The sequence below is a fragment of the Nansenia antarctica genome (genome assembly GCF_963989245.1).
Source record: "Nansenia antarctica genome assembly, chromosome: 16".
NCBI lineage: Eukaryota > Metazoa > Chordata > Actinopteri > Argentiniformes > Microstomatidae > Nansenia > Nansenia antarctica.
Window position 1 is genome coordinate 8,266,487 of NC_137686.1, and position 24,453 is coordinate 8,290,939.

General features: G+C 48.9%; 1 protein-coding gene across 1 annotated transcript; it reads left to right on the top strand.

Annotated features, from left to right (window-relative positions):
- On the top strand, window positions 1-24,102 carry npepps (aminopeptidase puromycin sensitive). Its single transcript, XM_080546601.1, has 23 exons — window positions 1-304; window positions 3,535-3,625; window positions 3,897-3,974; window positions 4,407-4,528; window positions 6,121-6,228; window positions 7,208-7,408; window positions 8,632-8,728; window positions 8,971-9,004; window positions 9,302-9,416; window positions 10,327-10,491; window positions 10,960-11,064; window positions 11,410-11,470; window positions 11,600-11,709; window positions 12,369-12,432; window positions 13,293-13,432; window positions 16,334-16,468; window positions 17,732-17,975; window positions 19,190-19,332; window positions 19,501-19,557; window positions 21,438-21,545; window positions 21,738-21,893; window positions 22,202-22,249; window positions 23,712-24,102. Exons 1-23 carry the CDS (start codon window positions 5-7, stop codon window positions 23,856-23,858), a joined length of 2,829 nt encoding a protein of 942 aa, XP_080402727.1. The 5' UTR covers window positions 1-4; the 3' UTR covers window positions 23,859-24,102.
- Window positions 24,103-24,453: the final 351 nt, after the last annotated feature.

Consider the following 24,453-nt stretch of genomic DNA (forward strand, 5'->3'; position numbering starts at 1 on the left):
TTATATGTTGCTGGTTCTGGGCCGTCGGGTTTCGCTGTCATTCGTCAAACGAGTCGTAGATCCAGTCGTACTCTTGTTCCCCCAGCAGAGACCATTTCTTTCGCCGCTCAGCTCCAGAGCCGTCATCAGATTCAGAGTAACACACAGTAGCAGCACAGCCAGCCCGAACACAGCCCTCGCCATGCCGGAGAGGAGGCCCTTCGTGCGGCTGCCCGCCGACGTCTACCCCGTCAACTACGGGCTGAGCCTGAAGCCAGACCTCATAGACTTCACCTTCGAGGGCAAGCTGGAGGCCATTGTGGAGGTGAGGTTAGGTCGGAGCCATTAAGAGATATAGATATATAGTATATATTATTATATCCTACGTTCTGCATGGCGGGGAGCCCCGTTATGTAACCCAGCAGGCTGCTTCAGGAGCCGAGGGCCAAACTGCTAGTCATCTAAGCTAAGCTAACTGGGCTAGCTGCTAGCTGGCTAAAGCTCTGCAATGCCAATGTGCAATGCAATGTGCCAAACGATGTGACAGACAGTATATCCCCAGGTTGGGGTTAGCATGCAAGCTAAGTTTCTAGAATATAAACCCGTGAAAATACAGAATGGCTGGGTTTTTAAAACAGATGTATAAACAGATTTTAGCAGCGTTTAACCTGGCCCCGACCTGCCTGAACTGTCATTAGCTGTCATACAAGCGGCGGGTCGGACTAATTCCTGGAACGAAAAAAAAACCGTTATGAATATAATGTTGCGTGTCCGGTTATGCAAGTTAATCTGTCTAACTATAAACATGTGCCTTTCCAACAGAAGCCCCCCCTAATGAAAAGCGAGAGTAATTTATTAACGTGAAATGTCGCCCTGCAATGTGTTCTGCGGTTCCATTTCATCTCAGCGAGTAGACCGACCCCCCCTCAGTAGGCTAGCTCCCGTTCATGTTGTGGTGCATCTCTCCACCTGCACCTTTTATTACACAGAGATGGACAAGTTTTGGGAACCTAATCGATGCATAACTGCATTTGACTGACTGTCTTTCACCCAGAGTTGCTCAATGCTGGCCCCCCCAGGGCTGGCTAGGTGGCTCGTACGAGCACGCTGGCTAATGTGTTTGTGCTAAATCATAGCCAGCAAATGTCTTCCAGCTTCCTGAAGCCTCTCTCAGTTCACCTGTTTTGCAAGTGTGTGTGTGTGTGTGTGTGTGTGTGTGTGTGTTTGTGTGTGTGTGTGTGTGTGTGTGTGTGTGTTTGTGTGCGCGTGCGTGAGTGTGAGTGTGAGTGTGTGTGTGTGCGCGTGTGTGTGAGTGTGTGCGCGTGTGTGTGAGTGTGTGTGAGCGTGTGTGTGTGCGTGTGAGTGTGTGCGTGTGTGTGTGCGCGTGTGCGTGTGCGTGTGCGTGTGAGTGTGTGTGACCAAGTAATGACAAAATAACCCAGGCAGCAGCCACAGATGCAACCGACATTGCACACAACACTGTCGCTGTATGCATGGGGCATGCAAAAAGTTACTCCTGTTTCATTTATTTATATGAATGCAATGCACACCCTTCTAACTAAACTGTGCACGGGATCAATAATCTGTCTCGTCTGTTCCGTACTCGGTGGATGCATTTGAGAGAGTGCCATCTTCTTGCGTACTTCCCATCCGACGTTGGTATGTTGAGGGTGTAAACCAAATACTGCACCACCTTTGTGTTACAGACTTGTTTCATTCTGGGGTTTTTTCCTCTTGAGGGAGTAGCAATTTGGGCCATATGGCTGTGTGTGGGTTTCCCTTTTGGTGTTTGCTTAGCCTCCATCCTCTGTACTTCAAAGAACGGTCTAAAAACACCTGTCCCAAAATCACGAGTCATAACAACCCCTTTGTTTGCTGTTGAATGGCACTTAGCCTAATTGCTCCAGGTGAAATGGTTTTACTGTAGGGGAAAAATGGGCTAAGTTGTCAGTGAACTGGATTTAATTTAATCTGTGATTGAAATAGAATTGAACCCGACTCTAGTTGTGGTTTATATATACATCAGTCATTTACATCTTTACATTTTAGACATTTAGCAGATGCCTTTATCCAAAGAGACTTACAGCAAGTACATTTGTCCGAAGTAAGTGAAAGATCTATACATCAGTCGCCATGAGAAAAACAAATCTATGCTAGGACCAGGTGCCATTCAGTCACAATGTTCGCAAAAAGGAAGGATTCATTTTAAAATGTTTTATTAACAGTAGATGAACTGAAAAAAGGGTAGTGGGGATGAGGAGGTCTTTAGGAGAGACAGTCAAGATGAAGCCTGAAGAGATGGGCCTTCGGTCTACGGCGGAAGATAGGTAGTGACTCTGCAGTCCTGACAGCAGTGGGCAGCTCAATCCACCACCGGGGCGCCAAGACGGTGAAAAGCTGTGACCGACCAGCGCACAAGGTCCTGCTGCATTTCATTTGTTTAGTGAAGACAATGATCAAGAGCGTTTTGCTATGGTTTCATTTGTCAAGGCTGATGTAATACCATGTTAATCCTTGATGATGCTATAGGGGGGGAAAAAAGCAGAGAGCAACAATCGGCCGTAATAAGACACACCACCGCCTAGGAACGCTGGCACGTAGCCATTAGCTTGTGTTTTCTATAGGGCTAATTACGGCCCTGACGGGTCTGTTTCAGCCTCCAAGCCCTTTCGTTGGGTATCAAAATAACCACGACGAGTCGACGACGAACCCAACCAACAACGCCACAGACTGCGCTTATCGGCCCCCGTAAACAGGGTTTTATCTCCCTCGCAGTAGCCGCCGCATCCGCTGCATGGCATGCATCTAAGTGTGCCACCGTGCTCTGCCCTCTATAACTCGGACGGTCTCATGAGCTGCTTTCACTTCACATTCAAATCAGAAGCCCTAAAGGCCATCTCTTTACTTTCTCCTTCTCTCTCTCTCTCTCTCCCTCTCTCTCTCCCTCTTCTCTCTCTCCCTCCCTCCCTCTTCTCTCTCTCCCACTTCTAATATCCCTATCTTTACTTTCTCCTTCGCCTTCCCTTCTCTCTCTCTTATCCCCCTCTCCCTCCATCCCTCTTTCTCTTCTTCCCCTCTCTCTCTCTCTCTCTCTCTCTCTCTCTCTCTCTCTCTCTCTCTCTCTTACTCTTCTCTCACCCCTCAATCTCACTCTCCATCCCTCCCTCTCCCTCCCCAGTTCTCCCAGCTGTGATATTGAGGTTATTATCTATCTAACCAATCTTGCCATTGAGCCACGGTAGCTTCAGCCCTACAGTAAATTGTTTGATCCCTATCGCCGCTAGCCTCTATATATGACACAGATTACATCTCCCCCTTAATGGTGGATTTGCTCTTGCGGAAAAATCCACAATCTCCTCCTCGCGTGGAAGTATTACTTTATTTGTGTTACTTGTTGTTACTGTATTCGGGGATTATTGTATTGCAGTCTTAGCTTATTGAATGTCTGTGCCTAAGACCTGTGCCGAGGCGTCCCATGGGTTTATATACTAAAGCAGTACACGGCCTCTGACTTGTTTACTTAATTTCTGTTGTTGTTGTTGTTGTTGTTTACAGGTGACACTGGCCACAAATCAGATTGTGATGAACTGTGCTGATATCGACATCATCACCGCATCGTTCGTGCCAGAGGGAGGGGAAGGTGAGGGTGAGATTCTGTCTACATTTCTTCCTCTTCCTCTTCTTATGATCTCTATATATCATATCGGTTTTAAGCTATTAAGGAAAGAACGATTTAGTTCACACCGGTGATTCTGTTTTTGTAAGTATTTCCTCAAGTCTGAATGATGTATGTAATCTTATCTCCTGGGCAGACCTGCCTGTCCTTTTAAGCCTTTGAGAACCATCTGGCCCGACTCTTTTGTCCATTGTCTTGTCATCACCCTTTGTGTTTTTTTTCCTCTCTCCCTTGCCTTTAGAAATCAACGCAACAGGATTCAATTATCAAAATGAGGACGAGAAAGTCACCCTGTCGTTTCCTAGCGCTCTTCAGAAAGGTAGGAAGTCAGAGGACTCGAAAGTGACGGCTCTCTTAGAACAAAAGAAAAGTTCTACAGCGAACCAATAGGGCTCTACATGGAATCCATAGGGTTCGACATGGAACCAAGAGGGTTCTACAGCGAACCAATAGTGTTCTCCATGGATCTGATAGGGTTCTACATGACACCAAAAAAGGTTCCTCAAATGGTTCTCCTACAGCTACAGACGAAGAACCCTTTTTTTCTAAGAGTTTGGAATGGCAGTTCAGACAAATAAACACCCAGCGAGCCTGCCAGTATTATTCCCCAGCTTGAATCGCTGCCACGTCTTTTGTTTCAGTTGACAATAAACCAACTCCCATTGTAGTAGCTCGAACAGACGTGTAACAGCGGCTAACGCTGGCTGGATAAACAAAACAGTCATTGATTTGTTGCTCCCTGTTTCCCCAGGATCTGGTACGTTGAAGATTGACTTTGTCGGAGAGCTGAATGACAAAATGAAAGGTTTCTACAGAAGTAAATATGCAACTCCTGCAGGGGACATCCGTTACGCTGCAGTCACACAGTTTGAGGTAACTAACCGCTAGGCTAGACGCCCTGAGGCTACGTCCCACTGTCCACACTCCATACTGCTAGCAGGCACGCGACATCGCATTGGAGCCCTGTCTTGGCCATGCGTTCTAAAGAGTGTGATTGTGTAGGTATTGAAACGAAGGCTCAGTCTGTGTGTGTCTCTCTCTCTCTCTCTCTCTCTCTCTCTCTCTCTCTCTCTCTCTCTCTCTCTCTCTCTGTCTCTCTCTGTCTCTCTCTCTCTGTCTCTCTCTCTCTGTCTCTCTCTGTCTCTCTCTGTCTTTCTCTGTCTCTCTCTGTCTCTCTCAATCTCTCTGTCTCAATCTCTGTCTCAATCTCTCTGTCTCAATGTCTCTGTCTCTCTCTCTCTCTCTCTCTCTCTCTCTCTCTCTCTCTCTCTCTCTCTTTTTACCATAATGAATGCTTTCTCTTTCTCTTACTACCGAGGAGTTTGTTGCTTAACTCATTCAGTGCCGAGGGTGAATAAAGTCTCCCAAAGGGTCCTCATTCTAGCGTGCCAAAGGGTGACTTTATTCCACATAAATGATGATGCGTCATTTTGTAGCCAATCAGAGTGTTGTTGTTAGGTAAACACCACATAAAACACCTGGCACTCCAGGGTGAGTGTTCCGGAAATCTTTGGCAGTTGGTGAGTTAACCGTGTAAGACGCTGTAGCAACATTGCGACAGGACTGCATGACAGTCATTTGACCAGTATGAATGTTTACAACAGTTTATTCTTGCGCAATTGGCCTGAGAAAATCGTCCTATTCATAGAATGTTTTGATAATGCAGCAACTTGTTTTTCTGTCAGGTCATCGTGGTTGGTCATTTAAAATGATGAACATATGATTTTAAAACGACGTATCTTGACTGTCTGTGGTTAGATTGTACTTCTGGTTTGAAGATTAGATTATATGTTATTATTAAATTCATCCACTTTCCATTTGAAAGGAGAAAAGAAATGGCCTGGCCTAAAAACTGCATATCCCAGCTGGTTTTCTTTTTTTTCTTTTTATTGCTTTTTCTCCTTCTGCTTTCAACTGACACCGTAGGAGGCTGCTGGAGGACCTCCGGTGTCAGCCAACCTCTGGCCCCTCCGTGCTGTGACGCATGTGGCTGGGTTGCTTTGTCGGTCTCTCTGTGTGATCCTATCCAGTAACAACCCCTTACCCCCCCTCCTCTCCCAGAGAACCCCAGGGGAGGCCGGTGGAGGTAGAAATCGGCGGGCGGGCTCATTGTAATGCATGGAATAAGGAAACGTGTTTGGTGGCAATTTCCCTCATTCTGTTCCATGCATTACAATGAGCCCGTCCGCCAATTTCTACCTCCGCCAGCCTCCCCTGGATGGGTATAATGAGTGTGATGGTAGGAACTCCCAGCGCGCTCTGATGGGCTAGGCGACTTCCCCTCCATCTTGTTAATCGTTCTTCAGAGGAGCTCAGGGTTGTCTGTTGACATGGCCTTCTGTCTCACCTGCCTCCTGTAGTGTTCTGTCCCATGCTTACCGTCTCTTCTCTTCTTCTCCTCTCTTCTCTTCCTCTCCTCCCTCTCTCTTCTCTTCTTCCACTCTCCTCTCCCTCTCTCTCCGCAGGCGACGGACGCTCGCCGGGCCTTCCCCTGTTGGGACGAGCCAGCTATCAAAGCCACCTTCGACATCTCCCTGATAGTTCCCAAGGACCGAGTAGCCTTGTCAAATATGGTACGTGTCACGCGCTCAATCTTCCCCCCGGAAACAAACACTTGTCAAACATAGTACGTGTCACATGCTCAATCCCCCCCCCCCTAACACTAGACCAGGGCTGACCCGGACCCCCTACCCCCCCCATGCCTCTAAACAGCTTGAGTCACACGCGCACACGTAATGTTGCTTTCATCTAACATGGCTTATGTAACATAAAGCAGAGTCATTGGGACGTCATGCACCTCACCCCCCCCTGGCTACTCGTGTATGTCTGCTGGCATTCAAAAGGGTACAGAGAGTTATTATTATTAATTATTATTTGGGGGTTTTTGTTGACTCCTTGGAGCGATGCGTGGGCTATGATCTCATACTTGAAAAGCGTAAACGCCCCCTAGTTGACCTTGGTTAGCGTGTCTATTTCAAGGAAGAAGACATGTCTACTGTTGCACGTTGTTGTGCTATAGAGGCCCCATGTAGGTTATTGCAACGTTTTGACTGAAACAGTGCACACCACAAGGGGTGCGTACAGCAACTCACGGTTGTCGTCTTTATTCACTGACATTTTCCGTCCCCTGTACCTTGAAATGTGCGTCTAGACTCTTGTTGGGCCTGTTTCGTCCTCCACAGAGGACCACGCTGTAAACGATAATCATATTCATGTGCCGTCATCTCGGCTCCAACCCCCCCTCCCCCAAAAATAAATCAAATCAAATGCATAATATGTTGATGAACTTGTCAGAATATATTCCCAGGATTTATGGTTGGCTGTATTTTTTTTATTCATAGGGAGACTTCTGTTGTACATTAACCGAAGTAGCAAATAACCTTTCCGTTTTGCCGATATGTGCAGGATATGGCTTTCTGTCAATGACATTCTGTCCCGGTCGCAGAATTTTATTGATCGAAAGGCCATATCCTGGACTTGGAAGTATATTATATGTGCGTTTTATTAGGCCTACTCTTTAACTGACCCACCTTGTCCCTTTCCCTGTCCTAGAATGTCATTGACAGAAAGCCATATCCAGAAGATGACAGCCTTGTTGACGTGAAGTTCGCCACCACCCCCATCATGTCCACGTACCTTGTAGCCTTCGTCATCGGCGAGTACGACTTTGTGGAGGGCACATCGTCGGACGGCGTGACGGTACGCGTCTACACGCCCATGGGGAAGTCGGAGCAAGGGAAATTTGCACTGGAGGTGAGCGGCGTCGGTTCAGTCTTTCAGGGTGACTAAAGTCGCCCCGAATTGTCAACGTTCTAGAGAGCCACAGTGTAATTTTATTCATCGAAAAAATGCGTCACTTTATGATGCTTCATTTTGTAGCCAATCAGAGTGTTGTCGCTAGGTAGATTGACACACATAAAACACTCTTGGTGGTGAGTGTTCCCGGAATTATTTGGCAGTTGGTGAGCTAAGTTGACCCCTAGGGATGGACCTCAAAATCTTTATTTGGATTCCTCGCATCCTCTATCCTCTCCTCTCCTCTCTTCTCCTCTCCTCTCCTCAGAGCTCATTGTCTGAGGATTGTCTCTTTAATCTGGGGGCCTGTTCATCCAGCGTTTCAAACCTTTTAATCTGGATCAGAATGATTCAGTTTTTTTATTTTTTTGGGCTGTCCACGATCAGATCGATCGGGCAGATTTCGCCAATACTACTCAAGATCAGCCAGATAGAAATTATCCTGGGTAGGAAAAAAACAATAATTCTGATCCAGATGAAAGGTTTTAACATACTGGACCCTGCTCATTAGGAAGTTGTGTAAGTGCAGGGCCAGAGCAAAAATGTGCATCGCCAATAAATCTACAGCAGGGGAGGCTGGTGGAGGTAGAAATCGGAGGACGGCCTCATTGTAACACACTGAAATGAATCAAAAGTCTTTCCTTGGTTCCTCACCCCCAACCCCCCCGTCCCACCCACGTCCCCTCAAAGCTGATTGGAGGAGAAGGTCCGAGGTTCCTCCTATCGGACCGTCTCCTCCGACGCGTCCGTAAAGGACAGAGGAAGCGAGGAGTCAAGGACGACATTACTCCTCTAGATATGATGAATCACCCGTCTGCCCCGACCCTACCGCACCTGATTCAGCCAATCAGCATAACGACCAGTTGATTAATAGAACCAGGAGGTGTGTCAAGGCTGGGCTGGAACCAAATATGAACAAACGCCTCTGTAGATCTCAGGGCTGGGCGGCTCTACAGGTCTGATGGGTCTTGTCACGAAAACCACCATGTTAGACATCCATCATCACGGCCGGGGTTGATTCAGTGAGCTGTCGAGAAACAAACGAGGTGATGGATGATGATGGCGGTTTTGGATGCGCTAGCTAGCAGCTATTGGCACAGAATCAGAGGCGTTGAAATGGAAATGAAAACCTTGTTTTTCCTCTCTAATCCCCCCCCCCCCTCCCCGTGTTGTATTCTCAGGTCGCGGTAAAGACCTTACCTTTCTACAAAGACTACTTCAACGTTCCATATCCGTTGCCTAAAATTGATCTCATAGCAATCGCTGACTTTGCTGCTGGTGAGTACAAGTCAAGCATGCACTCATATATACACACACACACACACACACACACACACACACACGCACACATATAGGGGAGGCTGGTGGAGGTAGAAGTCGGAGGACAGATCATTGTAATGCCTGGAATGGACTGCAGAACGTCTCCATCGATATATACATAAAGAAGTTGTGATATTGAAGTGAACCTGTTGCCATGGTGATTCCATATCTAACACACCTTAACACACACCTGTCTCTAGGTGCCATGGAGAACTGGGGCCTTGTTACCTACAGGTAAATATCAAACCGTGTCTGTGTGTGTGTGTGTGTGTGTGTGTGTGTGTGTGTGTGTGTGTGTGTGTGTGTGTGTGTGTGTGTGTGTGTGTCTGTGTGTGTGTGTGTGTGTGTGTGTGTGTGTGTGTCTGTCTCTGTATGTGTGACCTATGATATGTCTACCACTAACATGAGTTTCTGTTAACTTGCAGTATATTCGAATTGTGTGTGAGAGAGAAATGCGAGAGTGTGTGTGTGTGTGTGTGTGTGTTGATCCATGCACCCCTAACCTCTGACCCCTGACCTCCCGTATCCCAGGGAGACGGCGCTGCTGATCGACCCCAAGAACTCGTGCTCGTCCTCGCGGCAGTGGGTGGCACTGGTGGTGGGACACGAGCTGGCTCACCAGTGGTTCGGCAACCTGGTCACCATGGTAACCCAACAGAACACCCTCTCTCTCTCTCTCTCTCTCTCTCTCTCTCTCTCTCAAGCCTCCTCCCCTCCCTCTTCACCTCCCCTCTATCTCTTCTCTCTCCCTCCACATTCTTTTAAAAACTTTCTATCGCTATCTCCTCCTCTCTATCTCTCTATCTCTCTCTCTCTATCTCTCTATCTATCTCTCTCTCTATCTCTCTATCTATCTATCTCGCTCTCTCTATCTCTCTATCTCTCTCTCTCTCTCTCTCTCTCTCTCTCTCTCTCTCTGTCTCTCTCTCTGTCTCTCTCTCAGTAATGTAATGTAATGTCATGTAGAGTAAAGGCCGGTTTAGGCTTCTGCGTCGAATTTACGTGCGTAGCTTACGTAAATTCTTACGTAGGTCTCGCAATTTACACTTCTGCGTAGACCGCGCTGCAATTACACCGTCACATCGCTAGGTGGCAGTGTGTTTTCAGCCCCTGTGCTGTGCCTTTTCCGGTTAGGAACTCAACGGAGCTCAAAGCTCTAAGCGGCATAATAGCGATCTTTTTGTTGTTATGTTGTTGTAAATAAAAGTTCTATGATGCATTGAAATGACATTAAACTAAGATAATACGATGGTTATCATAATTTTTCAAATCTTTATTAATAAGTAATTACAGAAAAGGTGAATGACATTTCTGTCATGACTTCCGCATTTTGGTCGGAATCTTGTCTGAATCATGTGCTACCAAGCGGACCAATCACAGAGCTTACGGTTACGTGCGCTCTGACGCGTGGATAGATTTTTTGAGAGGAGCACGTCCAGGCTACGCACGTCCACGCGGGACTACGTAAGCTTACGCGTAGCCTACGGCGTCGACTTTACGCAGAAGCCTAAACCGGCCTTTAGTCATGTTCCTGTGTGTGTGTGTGGTGTGTGTAGGAGTGGTGGACTCACCTGTGGCTGAACGAGGGCTTCGCCTCCTGGATAGAGTACCTGTGTGTGGACCACTGCTTCCCAGAGTACGACATCTGGACCCAGTTTGTGTCTGCAGACTACACCCGCGCCCTGGACCTGGACGCCCTCGACAACAGCCATCCCATAGAGGTGTGTGTGTGTGTGTGTGTGTGTGTGTGTGTGTCTCTGTCTCTCTCTCTGTCTCTCTCTCTCTCTGTGTGTGTGTGTGTGTGTGTGTCTCACAATGTGTGTGTGAGAGTGTGTGTCACAATTTGTGTGTGTGTGTGTGTCACAACGTGTGTATGTGTGAGTAAGTAAGTAAAGGTTTATTTATATAGCACCTTTCATACAGGAAATGCAGCTCAAAGTGCTTTACAACAGAGAGATAAACACATAAAGTGAATATAAAAACATATACAAGCATAAAATGAAGATAAAAGCCAGGGGCAAGTACCGGTAGATAAAACAGTAAAAAGAAGGTAAAGATAAAATACAATAAAAGAAGAGAACAAATGTAAGAACTAAATAGATGAAACATTGAACACGGTCTTGGGCCTGTGTGTGTGTGTGTGTGTGTGCGCGTGCTTCCCTCTCTAACCCAACTTCTCCGTGCTCCAGGTGAACGTGGGCCACCCGTCTGAGGTGGATGAGATCTTTGATGCCATATCCTACAGCAAAGGAGCGTCTGTCATACGTATGCTGCACAACTACATAGGAGACGAGGTGTGTGTGTGTGTGTGTGTGTGTGTGTGTGTGTGTGTGTGTGTGTGTGTGTGTGTGTGTGTGTATTTGTTTATGTAGTGAGGAGAAAAGAAGTGTGTGGAGTGTGTGGGTGGGCGTGCACGCAACTCTTCATTAGTTCAATTTGTGGTGTTCTAAATCGATTAGTCAAGCTATGTTCTTTAGAAGACTGTGTGTGTGTGTGGGTGTGTGTTGTGTTTAAAGAGAGTAATTCGCTTTTGATTTCATTACTGTTTCAATTTGGTTACTGGTGGTGGTGGTGTTCAGATTTCCTCAGCTTCTCGTAGTTGTGTTGAAACAGTGTTCTCCTCTTCTGTCCGTCTGCAGGACTTCAGGAAAGGAATGAACGCCTATCTATTAAAGTTCCAACATAAAAATGCATCAACAGGTAAGTCTGCCAACTCTCCTCTCCGTCTCTATAGATGTATTAGCATGGCCCAATCCCTGACCTTGACCCATGAATAATAGAACATTTGGAGCATTGTGATTGGTCGGTGACCCCTCCTCCTCTTCTCAGAGGACCTATGGGACTGTCTGGAATCGGCAAGCGGGTTACCTATCGGCGCGGTGATGAGCTCCTGGACCAAACAGATGGGCTTCCCTATCATCGTAGTGGACCAAGAGCAGGTCAGCTGACTAGTTTTGGCCACGTCCCAATTCTCCACCCTGTAGTGTGCACTTCTGTCAGTCGGAGGCTGGTGGAGGTAGAGATCGGAGGACGGGACTGCAGAGTCACTCCCTATCTTCCGCCGTAGACTGAAGACCTCCATCTCTTCAGGCTACACCTTAGCTGTCCCTCCTGAGACCGCTCCATCCCCCTGTTCAGTTTCTCTACCCTATATTAAAAAGAAAAACAACTTTCTTCCTAGAAAGAATTTTCCCAAAATTCTTCCTCCTTCTAGCATTGTAACTGCCAATGGCCCCTGGCCCGAGCCCAGAGGTTACTTTTCTTGCGGTGACTGATGGATAGATGACCGATAGATAGATGATTCACTTGCTTTAGACAAATGTATTTGTTGTAAGTCGCTTTGGATAAAGGCTAAATGCCAAATGTCTGCTAAATGCCAAAAATGTAAATGGTATATATGTGCATTAGTGTTCTGTGTGTAGTATTGGGGAGAGAGAGGCGGCTATGCTAATTGTAATGTCCGGTAATGCCCTGTCATCTCTGCTGTCATGTGTTGATTCAGATTAAGACGTTGACTTGGCTCTTGATCCCATGTGAAACTGCTGACGGTGGTGAACATGGTGGTGTACATGGCGTTAATCTGTGTTATCTTTCCCAGCAAGGGGAAGACCGCGTCCTCAAACTATCTCAGAAGAAGTTCTGTGCCAGTGGACCCCATAACGGTAAGAGAACCTGCTGCACAGCAGCTTTCACTGAGTCAGGCAGGGCTAAATGGAACACATGTTAACACCTGTAATGTTCATCTTTTCCTGTATAATAAGAAAGAAAGAAAGAATAATCTAGTAAAACTGCTAAATAAATGTATTGTTATTATTATTATTATTACATTACACACTTAATGCACTGTACAAAGCGTCATTCACCACTAGACACTTCTAATATACAGTATCAGGCTTGTCATGGATGCAGATTAATCCTAATCCTAAAAAGTGTCCTCAGTGGAGATGTTCCTAGTGTGATGTAATCTTGGACCGGGCCTGAGCCTCGTCTGTGAGACCATCCCAGTCTAGTAAACTAATGTGCCTGACAAGACAGACCTTCTCCTGTCTTTATGGTCATGTGACCGTGCAGCAGAAGCTCTTATCTAAAGCAATGAACAGTTGCATTCCATCCTGTATATGTAACCCTCACTGGAAACAAACACAACCTTGTGTTGCAATCAAGTACCCACCCATTGGAAGTAAATCTCCTGTTATACTGTGTCTCATTGGTCCTTGGGCCTAGTGATAGCGTGTCATTGGTCCTTGGGCCTAGTGATAGCGTGTCATTGGTCCTTGGGCCTAGTGATAGCGTGTCATTGGTCATTGGGCCTAGTGATAGCGTGTCATTGGTCATTGGGCCTAGTGATAGCGTCTCATTGGTCCTTGGGCCTAGTGATAGCGTGTCATTGGTGTTTGTTATACCTCATCTCATTGGTCCTTGAAACTTGTTATACTTCATCTCATTGGGCCTTGGGGTTTGTTATGCCCGTGTCTCATTGGTCCTTTGGGCTCACTCCACTGTGTTTCATTGGTCCCCCCAGGTGAGGACTGTCCCAGCTGGATGGTGCCCATCAGCATCTGTACGGGGGAGGACCCGGGCTGCACCAAGCTGAAGGTGCTCCTGGACAGCCCCGACACCACCATCACCATCAACAACGTCAGCCCCGACCAGTGGGTCAAGGTGAGGACTGCCGCGGGATCCTTGGGAGGGACGACCCTAGCATATGAACCCTTACCTTCCCCCTAAGTGGGATCCTTGGGATGACCCTACTGTTAATCCTTACCTTTACCCCAACCAGTTTTCGATCAACTTTTAACACTGTAAGATCATCTCCTATCGCTGGTGCCCTGGGCAGGGGGGGGGGGGGTCGGGGTCGTGAATGCTGGGAGGTCAAGGGTCATGGAGAGGACTATTGAAAGGCACTGCCTCAAGACGGGTTCGTGACCCTGCCTGATGGCCGTCTGAATAGGGTCAGAAGGTCACAGAGAGGTTATTGGAAGGGGTTGACCTGGACTGTGAAAGGGGCTGAGTGTGTGTGATGACATCAGAGAGTCAGGGGTCATCAGGAGTTCAACTGAATACGACTCGATAGAGACTGTTGTTCCTCGGTGGCCCTGACGGCTCTTTGGGGTCCTGCCCCAGTAGAGACACTGAAGGACAGGGCCAGTAGAGACACTGAAGGACAGGGCCAGTAGAGACACTGTGAAGGACAGGGCCAGTTGAGACACTGAAGGACAGGGCCAGTAGAGACACTGAAGGACAGGGCCAGTAGAGACACTGAAGGACAGGGCCAGTAGAGACACTGAAGGACAGGGCCAGTAGAGACACACTGAAGGACAGGGCCAGTAGAGACACTGAAGGACAGGGCCAGTAGAGACACTGAAGGACAGGGCCAGTAGAGACACTGAAGGACAGGGCCAGTAGAGACACTGAAGGACAGGGCCAGTAGAGACACTGAAGGACAGGGCCAGTAGAGACACTGAAGGACAGGGCCAGTAGAGACACTGAAGGACAGGGCCAGTAGAGACACACTGAAGGACAGGGCCAGTAGAGACACTGAAGGACAGGGCCAGTAGAGACACTGAAGGACAGGGCCAGTAGAGACACTGAAGGACAGGGCCAGTAGAGACACTGAAGGACAGGGCCAGTAGAGACACTGAAGGACAGGGCCAGTAGAGACACTGAAGGACAGGGCCAGTAGAGACACTGAAGGACAGGGCCAGTAGAGACACTGAAGGACAGGGCCAGTTGAGACACTGAAGGACAGGGCCAGTAGAGACACTGAAGGACAGGGCCAGTTGAGACGCTCTGAAGGACAGGGCCAGTAGAGACACTGAAGGACAGGGCCAGTAGAGACTCTGAAGGACAGGGCCAGTAGAGACACTGAAGGACAGGGCCAGTAGAGACACTGAAGGACAGGGCCAGTTGAGACACTGAAGGACAGGGCCAGTAGAGACACTGAAGGACAGGGCCAGTAGAGACACTGAAGGACAGGGCCAGTTGAGACGCTCTGAAGGACAGGGCCAGTAGAGACACTGAAGGACAGGGCCAGTAGAGACTCTGAAGGACAGGGCCAGTAGAGACACTGAAGGACAGGGCCAGTAGAGACACTGAAGGACAGGGCCAGTTGAGACACTGAAGGACAGGGCCAGTAGAGACACTGAAGGACAGGGCCAGTAGAGACACTGAAGGACAGGGCCAGTAGAGACTCTGAAGGACAGGGCCAGTAGAGACACTGAAGGACAGGGCCAGTAGAGACACTGAAGGACAGGGCCAGTAGAGACACTGAAGGACAGGACCAGTTGAGACGCTCTGAAGGACAGGGCCAGTTGGAGTCTCTGTTGATACAACGAGCCATCCACTGACTTCTGAAAACACTTAGAGCCACATAGCAGTGTAGATTAGATTAGATTAGATTCAACTTTATTGTCATTGCAGAGTACAAGTACCAGACAACGAAATGCAGTTTAGCATCCAACCAGAAGTGCAAATAGTGATATAAAACATGATAGTGATAAGTGATGGGTACAGAATGGCAAGTATGTACAGGAGAGGATAGTAGTAAGCTATGTAAGGTTAAGGTATCTATGTACAGTATGGTGTATACAGATCAAGGTTCCCACGGGTCCTTGAAATCCTTGAAGGTTTGTGAATTTGAGGGAAAAAAATCAAGGCCTTTAAAAGTATTAGAAAATAGACATGGGTCATTGAAAGTGCTTGAATTTCCTTCTCTCTCTCTCAAAAAAAAGTATATATTAAAAATTGTTTTACTTAGCTCGTCAACTAGTAAATAAGTCTCTGTATTGCTTAACTTTACACATATTTCACAATATATTGTTTTGCTGTGCTGTGATAGAGAAGGCAAGAGACCATCTAGTGTTCACACATTCAAGCCTCTCTTTTTAATTGTTGTCTGTGAGCGGATAGTTCCTATTATATAAATTATCTTCTGGATCTGTCTCAAACTATGCCGTGTTGGGTCCTTGAATTTGAGGGAATTGGGTCTTGAAAGTCCTTGAAAGGTGCTTGAATATGATGTTTCAGAAGGTGTGGGAACCCTGACAGATGTATATGTAGAGGCTATATCAAAAAGAGGTATGTGCAATGTGCAAAAATATGCTATGTGCAAAGGTAGTATTTGTAAACAGCAGTAGTGCAAAGGGTGATGATCACAATGACCAGGGATGTGTGTAACCATCAGTAGTGCAAAGACTAAACTGGTTGTCCACAGTGACTGGGGAGGGGGGGGGGGTACTGAGAGTCAGTGTACCCCATTTTGAGCATTGTTCAACAGAGTGTGTGTGTGTGTGTGTGTGTGTGTGTGTGTGTGTGTGTGTGTGTGTGTGTGTGTGTGTGTGTGTGTGTGTGTGTGTGTGTGTGTGTGTGGGAGGGTTGTTTATCAGAGTGACAGCTCTGTGAAAGAAGCTGCTCTGGAGCCTGGTGGTACGGGACCCCAGTGATCTTTTGGATGAATAAAGTCACCCATGGCCCTCTAGAACGTGGACAGTTTGGGGGCACTGAATGAGTTAAGCACCTCTCTCTTCCCTCTCTTCCCTCTCCTCCCTCTCTTCCCTCCCCCAGATCAACCCAGGCACGGTGGGCTTCTACAGGATCCAGTACAGCTCGTCCATGCTGGAGAGCCTCCTGCCCGGCATCAGAGACCTGACCCTGCTGCCCGTGGACCGGCTGGGCCTGCAGAACGACCTCTTCTCCCTGGTGAGAGAACCGGACCCGGGGCCTCATGGATAACGCGGTTCGGAGGTTCGGCTGGTGGACGTAGAAACCGGAGGACGGCTTTTGATACCGTTCCTGATTCTATTCCACGCATTACAGCGAGCCCATCCTCCGATATCTATCTCCGCCAGCCTCCACCTGCCCCGGACCCTTTCCTCCCTGCTGAGATCCAATAATCTCCTGGGTTTACTACCGTTCCCCTTCGCTTGAAGTTACTGCTAATTGGATGTGGATGTTGTGTGAAGTTGTTTGTCATGGACGAGGTTCGTTCTCCCCTGGTGAGATTTTACAGGCCGGCAACAAACCCCCACAGTGTGACTTTAACCACAGAGAACCTGTTGTTTTGTTTATACGGCAGCTCTCTGAAACATTGTTTGTTGTCGCCGATCAGGTTTAAGTCCTTTCTCGCCCCAGTCACATTCAGGAAATGGATTCATATAAAAAGAAGAAATAAAATGTAAAAAAAGGGGGTGTCTCACATCCCCCCTTGTTCTTTATTTTGTCGAAAGCGAGCCTGCAGATCGAGTGTTTAGGACGGTGACCTTTATGGGAGGACGGTATAAAAACATGCGCGTAGGAGGAAGTACCAGGGTGAAGTAAACCTTCCTCTTTCAGCGGGGCTGGTAGGAACCCCTGCAGGGACGGCACACGTCCATCCTGGTGTTGGGTTTGACAATGTAGACGGGACTGAAGAGTCGTGTCATATTGATACTTCTGCTTCCTCTGAGATGAAACATAACACAGTTTGTCTCTCTCTCTCTCTTGTGCCGCACGCTTCCTCACTCCCTCTTCATTTCTCTCTCCTCCTCCCTTCCCTCTTCATCTCTCCTCCCTCTTTACCTCCCTCTCTCCCCTCCCTCCCCACACCTTCACCCCCCTTTCTATCTCTCTTCCCTTTCTCCCCATCAACTCTCTCTTCCCCTCCCCTCCCTCCCCCCCCCCTCCCTCCCCCCCTCTTCACCCCCCTTTCTATCTCTCTCTTCCCCTCCCCTCCCTCCCTCCCCCCTCCCTCCCCCCCTCTTCACCCCCCTTTCTATCTCTCTCTTCCCCTCCCCTCCCTCCCTCCCCCCTCCCTCCCCCCCTCTTCACCCCCCTTTCTATCTCTCTCTTCCCCTCCCCTCCCTCCCTCCCCCCTCCCTTCCCCCCTCTTCACCCCCCTTTCTATTTCTCTCTCCCCTTTCTCCCCATCAACTCTCTCTCCCCCCCCCCTCTCTCTTCACTCCCCCCCCCCCCCCCCCCTCTCAGTCGCGTGCGGGCATGATCAGCACGGTGGAGGTGCTGAAGCTGATGGAGGCGTTCGTCAACGAGCCCAACTACACAGTGTGGAGCGACCTGAGCTGCAACCTGGGCGTGCTGTCCTCCCTGCTCTCCCACACGGACTTCCACGAGGACATCCAGGAGTTCATCCGCGACCTCTTCACCCCCATCGGCCTCAAGCTGGGCTGGGAGAGCAAGCAGGGCGAAAGTGAGGGTGAACCGTGCCCCAGTGGTAAGACTAAAACACAATATTTACTCGAACCTCTCGACGCTCCGGAGCTTAAGACCCGGGGGCTGTTCCCTTAATGCCGTTAAAGGAAAATTCAGGCTTGTTTTGATACATTTTGCGAGACTTGTGGGTTTTTGGGGGATTAATGAGATTTTTGATGAAGATAAAAAAAAGAAAGCCTGGATTATCCTTTAGCGATGTTGATGGAATACTCCCCAGGGGTCACGTGCATTATGTCAAATACTGAACCTGGAAATGTTTGAGTTGCGCTTGATTTTCGTGTTGGTGCCCCGTCCCCCCCATTTTTGGATTATTCCATTGGGTTATCCCAGTGCGTTCTACTAATTAGTCTGTTCCACTAGTCTGTTCCACTAGTCTGTTCCACTCTACCGAGCCAAACTGAAAGTATTTGACGTGTGTTTGACCCATGCTTGCTCCTGTGGTGGTAGCCTCCCCCTTTTCCTTACCCCCTCTGTTTTGCACTGATCTGACAGAGCTGGACAGGTTCCAAGTAGCATCTCAGGAAGCGTCCGCCATCTTGCTTTGACCTGTCCTGTTGTTTTCAGATCAGAGGAAACTACTGAGATTTCCCCTCCGTAGTCACAGTCACAGACAAAAGTATTGGCTGCGTTCTTAAATTCCCGCAGAGAGCGCCGGAGCGCACACTGGGTTCGACGTCCTAAAAGGACCAAGTAATTCCATTGGACAAGAGGCATTCCCATGAGTGCCGATCAGATTCCCAGAGCGAATTTACAAACGCAGCCATTGGCACCCCTGCACTTTTGTTTCCATTGGAACGACACAAAAAGGCGTATCTGCATTATCTGGCAGAAGTGCAGGGGTGCCAATAGTTTTGTCCGTGACTCTAGACGAAGTTCAGAAGAGTTTCTGTTTAAGCATGACAGGTTGAGTCTTGACTGGGGGGGTCTCTCCTCCTCTCTCTCCTTGACCCCCACCCTCCATGTCTACCTCCTAATTTCTCCCTCTCTTCTTTGCTGTATCTATTTATCCCCCCAACCATCTCTATCTCCTCTCTTCTTCCTAACTGGGGTCTCTCCTCCTCTCCTTCTCTCTCTCCTTGACCCCCCCCACCCTCCATGTCTCTCCTAATTTCTCTCTCTCTTCTTTGCTATAACCCTTTATTCCCCCCCCACCCTCCCATCTCTCTTTTAATTTCTCTCTCTTCTTTTGTCTTCCACCCCCCCCCCCCACCCCAGGTCACCTGGACGCCCTGCTGCGGGGCCTGGTCCTGGGGAAGCTGGGCAAGGCGGGCCACAAGCCCACCCTGGAGGAGGCCCGGCGGAGGTTCAAGGACCACGTGGAGGGGAAGACCGTCCTCTCTGCAGACCTCAGGAGTCCTGTAAGCCCCGCCCAGGCCCACACACACACACACACACACACACACGGACAGTCATAATCTCAGTCTGTAATCTCTTCTTACGTAAATCGCTTTGGATAAAAAGCTAAATGGTTAAAATGTAAGTCACCTGTGTGTTAATGTCACCTGTGTGTTAATGTGTGTTCTCAGGTGTACCTGACAGTGCTGAAGCATGGGGACAGCACCACGTTGGACACAATGCTGAAGGTAAGCATGCCAGGCTGTCTCTGACTGGACGTCTCCTCTGATTGGCTACTACGTCTGATAGAAGGTCTTCTCTGATAGGACGTCCCCTCGGAAAGTGTCATGATGTTCCTTAGTGAAGTCAGCGTTTTAGCTGGTATTTCTTTTTCCTGCGTTTTGACACAGATGAATGTTTGTGTTTTTGTGAGTGTTTTGTTTTTTTTTTATAATGCGACCCATCGCCCTCCCGGGGAGAGCCCTGATAGACGTGCCTCATTTGACTGCTCATTAGAGGCGCATTCGATCAGTGGCAGTAACAGGATTACCACCCAGCCCCATCACGACCTCCACTCCAGGCAGAAACTGTCCAATAATCTGGCGGCTTTAGGCCTCAATCACTGTCGGCTGATCCATCTCGGTTTCATCAGGAAAGTGAATGTCGTCTCACATCTCACCAGCCTGAATGTTTATTTCCCTCTCCATCCCCCTTTCTCTCTCTCGCTCTTTCTCTCTCACCTTCTTTCTCTCTCACCTTCTTTCTCTCTCACCTTCTTTCTCTCTCCATCCCCCTTTCTCTCCATCCCCCTTTCTCTCCATCCCCCCTTTCTCTCTCACCTTCTTTCTCTCTCACCTTCTTTCTCTCTCACCTCCTTTCTCTCTCACCCCCTTTCTCTCCATCCCCCTTTCTCTCTCACCTTCTTTCTCTCCATCCCCCTTTCTCTCTCACCTTCTTTCTCTCTCACTCTCCTCCCCTCACTCTCCTCCCCTCACTGTCCTCTCCTCACTCTCCTCCTCTCACTCTCCTCCCCTCACTCTCCTCCCCTCCCTCTCCTCCCCTCACTCTCCTCCCCTCACTCTCCTCCCCTCACTCTCCTCTACTCATTCTCCTCCCCTCACTCTCCTCTACTCATTCTCCTCCCCTCACTCTCCTCCCCTCCCTCTCCTCCCCTCCCTCTCCTCTCCTCACTCTCCTCCCCTCACTCTCCTCTACTCATTCTCCTCCCCTCACTCTCCTCTACTCATTCTCCTCCCCTCACTCTCCTCCTCTCACTCTCCTCCCCTCACTGTCCTCTCCTCACTCTCCTCCTCTCACTCTCCTCCCCTCACTCTCCTCCCCTCACTCTCCTCTCCTCACTCTCCTCCCCTCACTCTCCTCTACTCATTCTCCTCCCCTCACTCTCCTCCTCTCACTCTCCTCCCCTCACTCTCCTCTCCTCACTCTCCTCCCCTCACTCTCCTCTACTCATTCTCCTCCCCTCACTCTCCTCCTCTCACTCTCCTCCCCTCACTCTCCTCTCCTCACTCTCCTCCTCTCACTCTCCTCCCCTCACTCTCCTCTCCTCACTCTCCTCCCCTCACTCTCCTCTCCTCACTCTCCTCCCCTCACTCTCCTCCTCTCACTCTCCTCCCCTCACTCTCCTCTCCTCACTCTCCTCCTCTCACTCTCCTCCTCTCACTCTCCTCCCCTCACTCTCCTCTCCTCACTCTCCTCCCCTCACTCTCCTCTACTCATTCTCCTCCCCTCACTCTCCTCCCCTCACTCTCCTCTCCTCACTCTCCTCCCCTCACTCTCCTCTACTCATTCTCCTCCCCTCACTCTCCTCCCCTCATTCTCCTCCCCTCACTCTCCTCCCCTCACTCTCCTCCCCTCACTCTCCTCTCCTCACTCTCCTCCCCTCACTCTCCTCTACTCATTCTCCTCCCCTCACTCTCCTCCCCTCATTCTCCTCCCCTCACTCTCCTCCTCTCCCACTCTCCTTCGCTCGTTCTCTCTCTCTCGCGTGCACTTTTTCCTCCCGCTCTCCCACTCTCCTCTCCCTCCCTCTCTCTCATGCTCTACTACTCCCTCTCCTCTCCCTCTCTCTCTTTCTATCTCCCTGTGTCTCCTTCCTCTCCTTCCTCAGCTTCACAAGTTGGCGGACATGCAGGAGGAGAAAAACCGTATAGAGAGGGTCCTGGGAGCCATATCCGCCCCCGACCTCATCCAGAAAGTCCTGACCTTCGCCCTCTCGGTACGTACGGCCTTGTTCCCTCTCCTGCTAATCCCGTGAGCGCCTCTGGTTGCAAGGTAGCTCCTGTTATTTTCACTCAGAACAACAGATAGCAGAACACACGCGTGGAGGGGCCTTGTTGCTCTGTCTGCTAGTTAGGTTGAGATGCAGGGAACAGTCACAACCCAACCTGCTGTCTCTGACCACCCATAGGAGGAGGTGCGTCCCCAGGACACGGTGTCGGTCATCGGGGGCGTGGCCGGGAGCAGTAAACACGGACGGAAGGCCGCCTGGAAGTTCGTCAAGGACAACTGGGAGGAGCTACACAACCGCTACCAAGGCGGCTTCCTCATATCACGACTCATCAAGGTAGAGGCTCCGCCCCCCACTGGATTTGAGATACGCAAAGAAAACGTTGTTGTTGTTGTTGTTCTTCTTCTTCTTCCATATCTGTTTTATTCTAATATCTCCACAACTAGTGCCTCCATTTTGATAGTGGAGAATTGTACTTGGGTCAAATTCCCTGGCTTCTCGTGAAACTGTGGAAAATAGCCTAACAGCTTGTTAATTTGCGTTTGTTTTTGATATAGTGGTTTTGTCTAAAGTGGTCATTTTTCATGTTTTGAATGTGGCCCAGTCATAACGCAACTGATTAGAATTTCCGTCCCTCTCCTCAGCTCACTGTTGATGGATTTGCCATTGACAAAATGGCCGCTGAAGTGAAGGTGAGAACGAACGCTCTTTACTTGATTTATAGCAAAGCACTACATAAAACACTCCCTGGATAAAGCAAAACCATGGAGTCATTTTAAGTATGTAGACAACTAGAGACAATGTATGTGTTCCCTTATTCCTTATATTTCTTACTTATAACTTATTTCTTCCTTCTTCTAGCATTGGCTGCCAACGGCCCCTGGCCATAGCATAGATTACTTTTTTCTTACGATGACTGATGGATAGATGATTCACTTACTTAGACAATGTAGTCGTTGTAAAGCCCTATTCGGACGGGATTAGTATTATGCGGAGGAAACAAACTCACCTCAAATCACTGACATGTTGATTGGCTTGGGATACGTAATAACACAGGAAAGCTGAGTCCAGCCAATTAGTGGAGGTAAATTGTGCTGGAATTTTTACAGACGTTTACGGACATGGCCGATTCGCACGGGATTAAGAACACAGACGAGCTCCGTAATTCTTACGAATTACCAGAGGTCATCGGATAAAACTAGCCCCGTGCGAATGGGGCTCAAGTCACTTTGGATAAAGGCGTCTGTTAAATGCCAAAAATGTCAAAAAGTTAATGTTAAACACTCAAAGCACTTTCATGTCTAAAGCAACAAACAAACACCAGCAGTCAAAACAAGGACAGGAGAGTCTCAGAACACACAGCGTGACATTACACATTAACAAGCCCGTCTAGACAGGTGGAACAGAAGCAGTAGTTAATCCCAAACCGTCCCTCTCTCTCTCTGTGTATTCCAGTGACAGTAGTTAATCCCAAACCGTCCCTCTCTCTCTCTCTCTGTGTATTCCAGTGACAGTAGTTAATCCCAAACCGTCCCTCTCTCTCTCTGTGTGTATTCCAGTGACAGTAGTTAATCCCAAACCGTCCCTCTCTCTCTCTCTGTGTATTCCAGTGACAGTAGTTAATCCCAAACCGTCCCCCTCTCTCTCTCTGTGTATTCCAGTGACAGTAGTTAATCCCAAACCTTGCCTCTCTCTCTGTGTATTCCAGTGACCGTAGTTAATCCCAAACCTTGTCTCTCTCTCTCTCTGTGTATTCCAGTGACCGTAGTTAATCCCAAACCGTCCCTCTCTCTCTCTCTCTGTGTATTCCAGTGACCGTAGTTAATCCCAAACCGTCCCTCTCTCTCTCTGTGTGTATTCCAGTGACAGTAGTTAATCCCAAACCGTCCCTCTCTCTCTCTGTGTATTCCAGTGACAGTAGTTAATCCCAAACCGTCCCTCTCTCTCTCTGTGTATTCCAGTGACAGTAGTTAATCCCAAACCGTCCCTCTCTCTCTCTCTCTGTGTATTCCAGTGACCGTAGTTAATCCCAAACCTTGCCTCTCTCTCTGTGTATTCCAGTGACCGTAGTTAATCCCAAACCTTGCCTCTCTCTCTCTCTGTGTATTCCAGTGACAGTAGTTAATCCCAAACCTTGCCTCTCTGTGTTTCCAGAGCTTCTTCGAGAGCCACCACGCCCCTGCGGCCGAGCGCACGGTGCAGCAGTGCTGTGAGAACATTCTCCTGAACGCCGCCTGGCTGAAACGCGACGCGGAGGACATCCATCAGTATCTACTGCAGCGCAAAGGCCCCCCAGTCTGAGCCCCCCCCCCGCCCCCCCTCCCCTGTTCTGAACCCACCCCCTCTCTCTCTCCTGCTACGGCCCCCCACCCCCCTCCTCCCTCCAGCGCGGACCTCCCAGCCTCGCCCCCCCCCCCCACTCCCTCCTCTCCCTACCCTGCAGAACAGAGAAGGGACATCGACGATCGAGTGTCCTCAAAGCAGGCTTCATTTCTCAAAAAGAAAACAACAACGATGATGATGATGATGATGATGATGATGAAGATGACAACATCAAACAAGCCAAGAATTTAACCAAGCGTTAAAACAAACAAACAAACAAAAAAATAAAATGAAAAAAAGAGACTATTATATACAGTACTTAACATAAAGCAAATTCATTTCAGTCTGACAAGGAATGTAGTTAGTTACCCCCATTCTGCCCATAAGACGACGACACATGAGCAAGATGAGAACTTTTGCGTGACTGGCATTTAGTACACACACACACACACACCATATGATTTTCAAGATGGCTGCCGAAGTCGATGTGCATTGCACACTATCCATCTTACACTCCCGTACGGTCAGCGAACCGCCCCCCCCGCCCACACGCACGCACACACACACACACACA

Coding starts and splice junctions, on each gene's coding strand:
- npepps (XM_080546601.1), top strand. CDS start 5: ATGTTGCTGGTTCTGGGCCGTCGGGTTTCGCTGTCATTCGTCAAACGA. Junction 305..3,534: donor AGCTGGAGGCCATTGTGGAG/GTGAGGTTAGGT, acceptor TGTTGTTTACAG/GTGACACTGGCCACAAATCA. Junction 10,492..10,959: donor ACAACAGCCATCCCATAGAG/GTGTGTGTGTGT, acceptor TCCGTGCTCCAG/GTGAACGTGGGCCACCCGTC.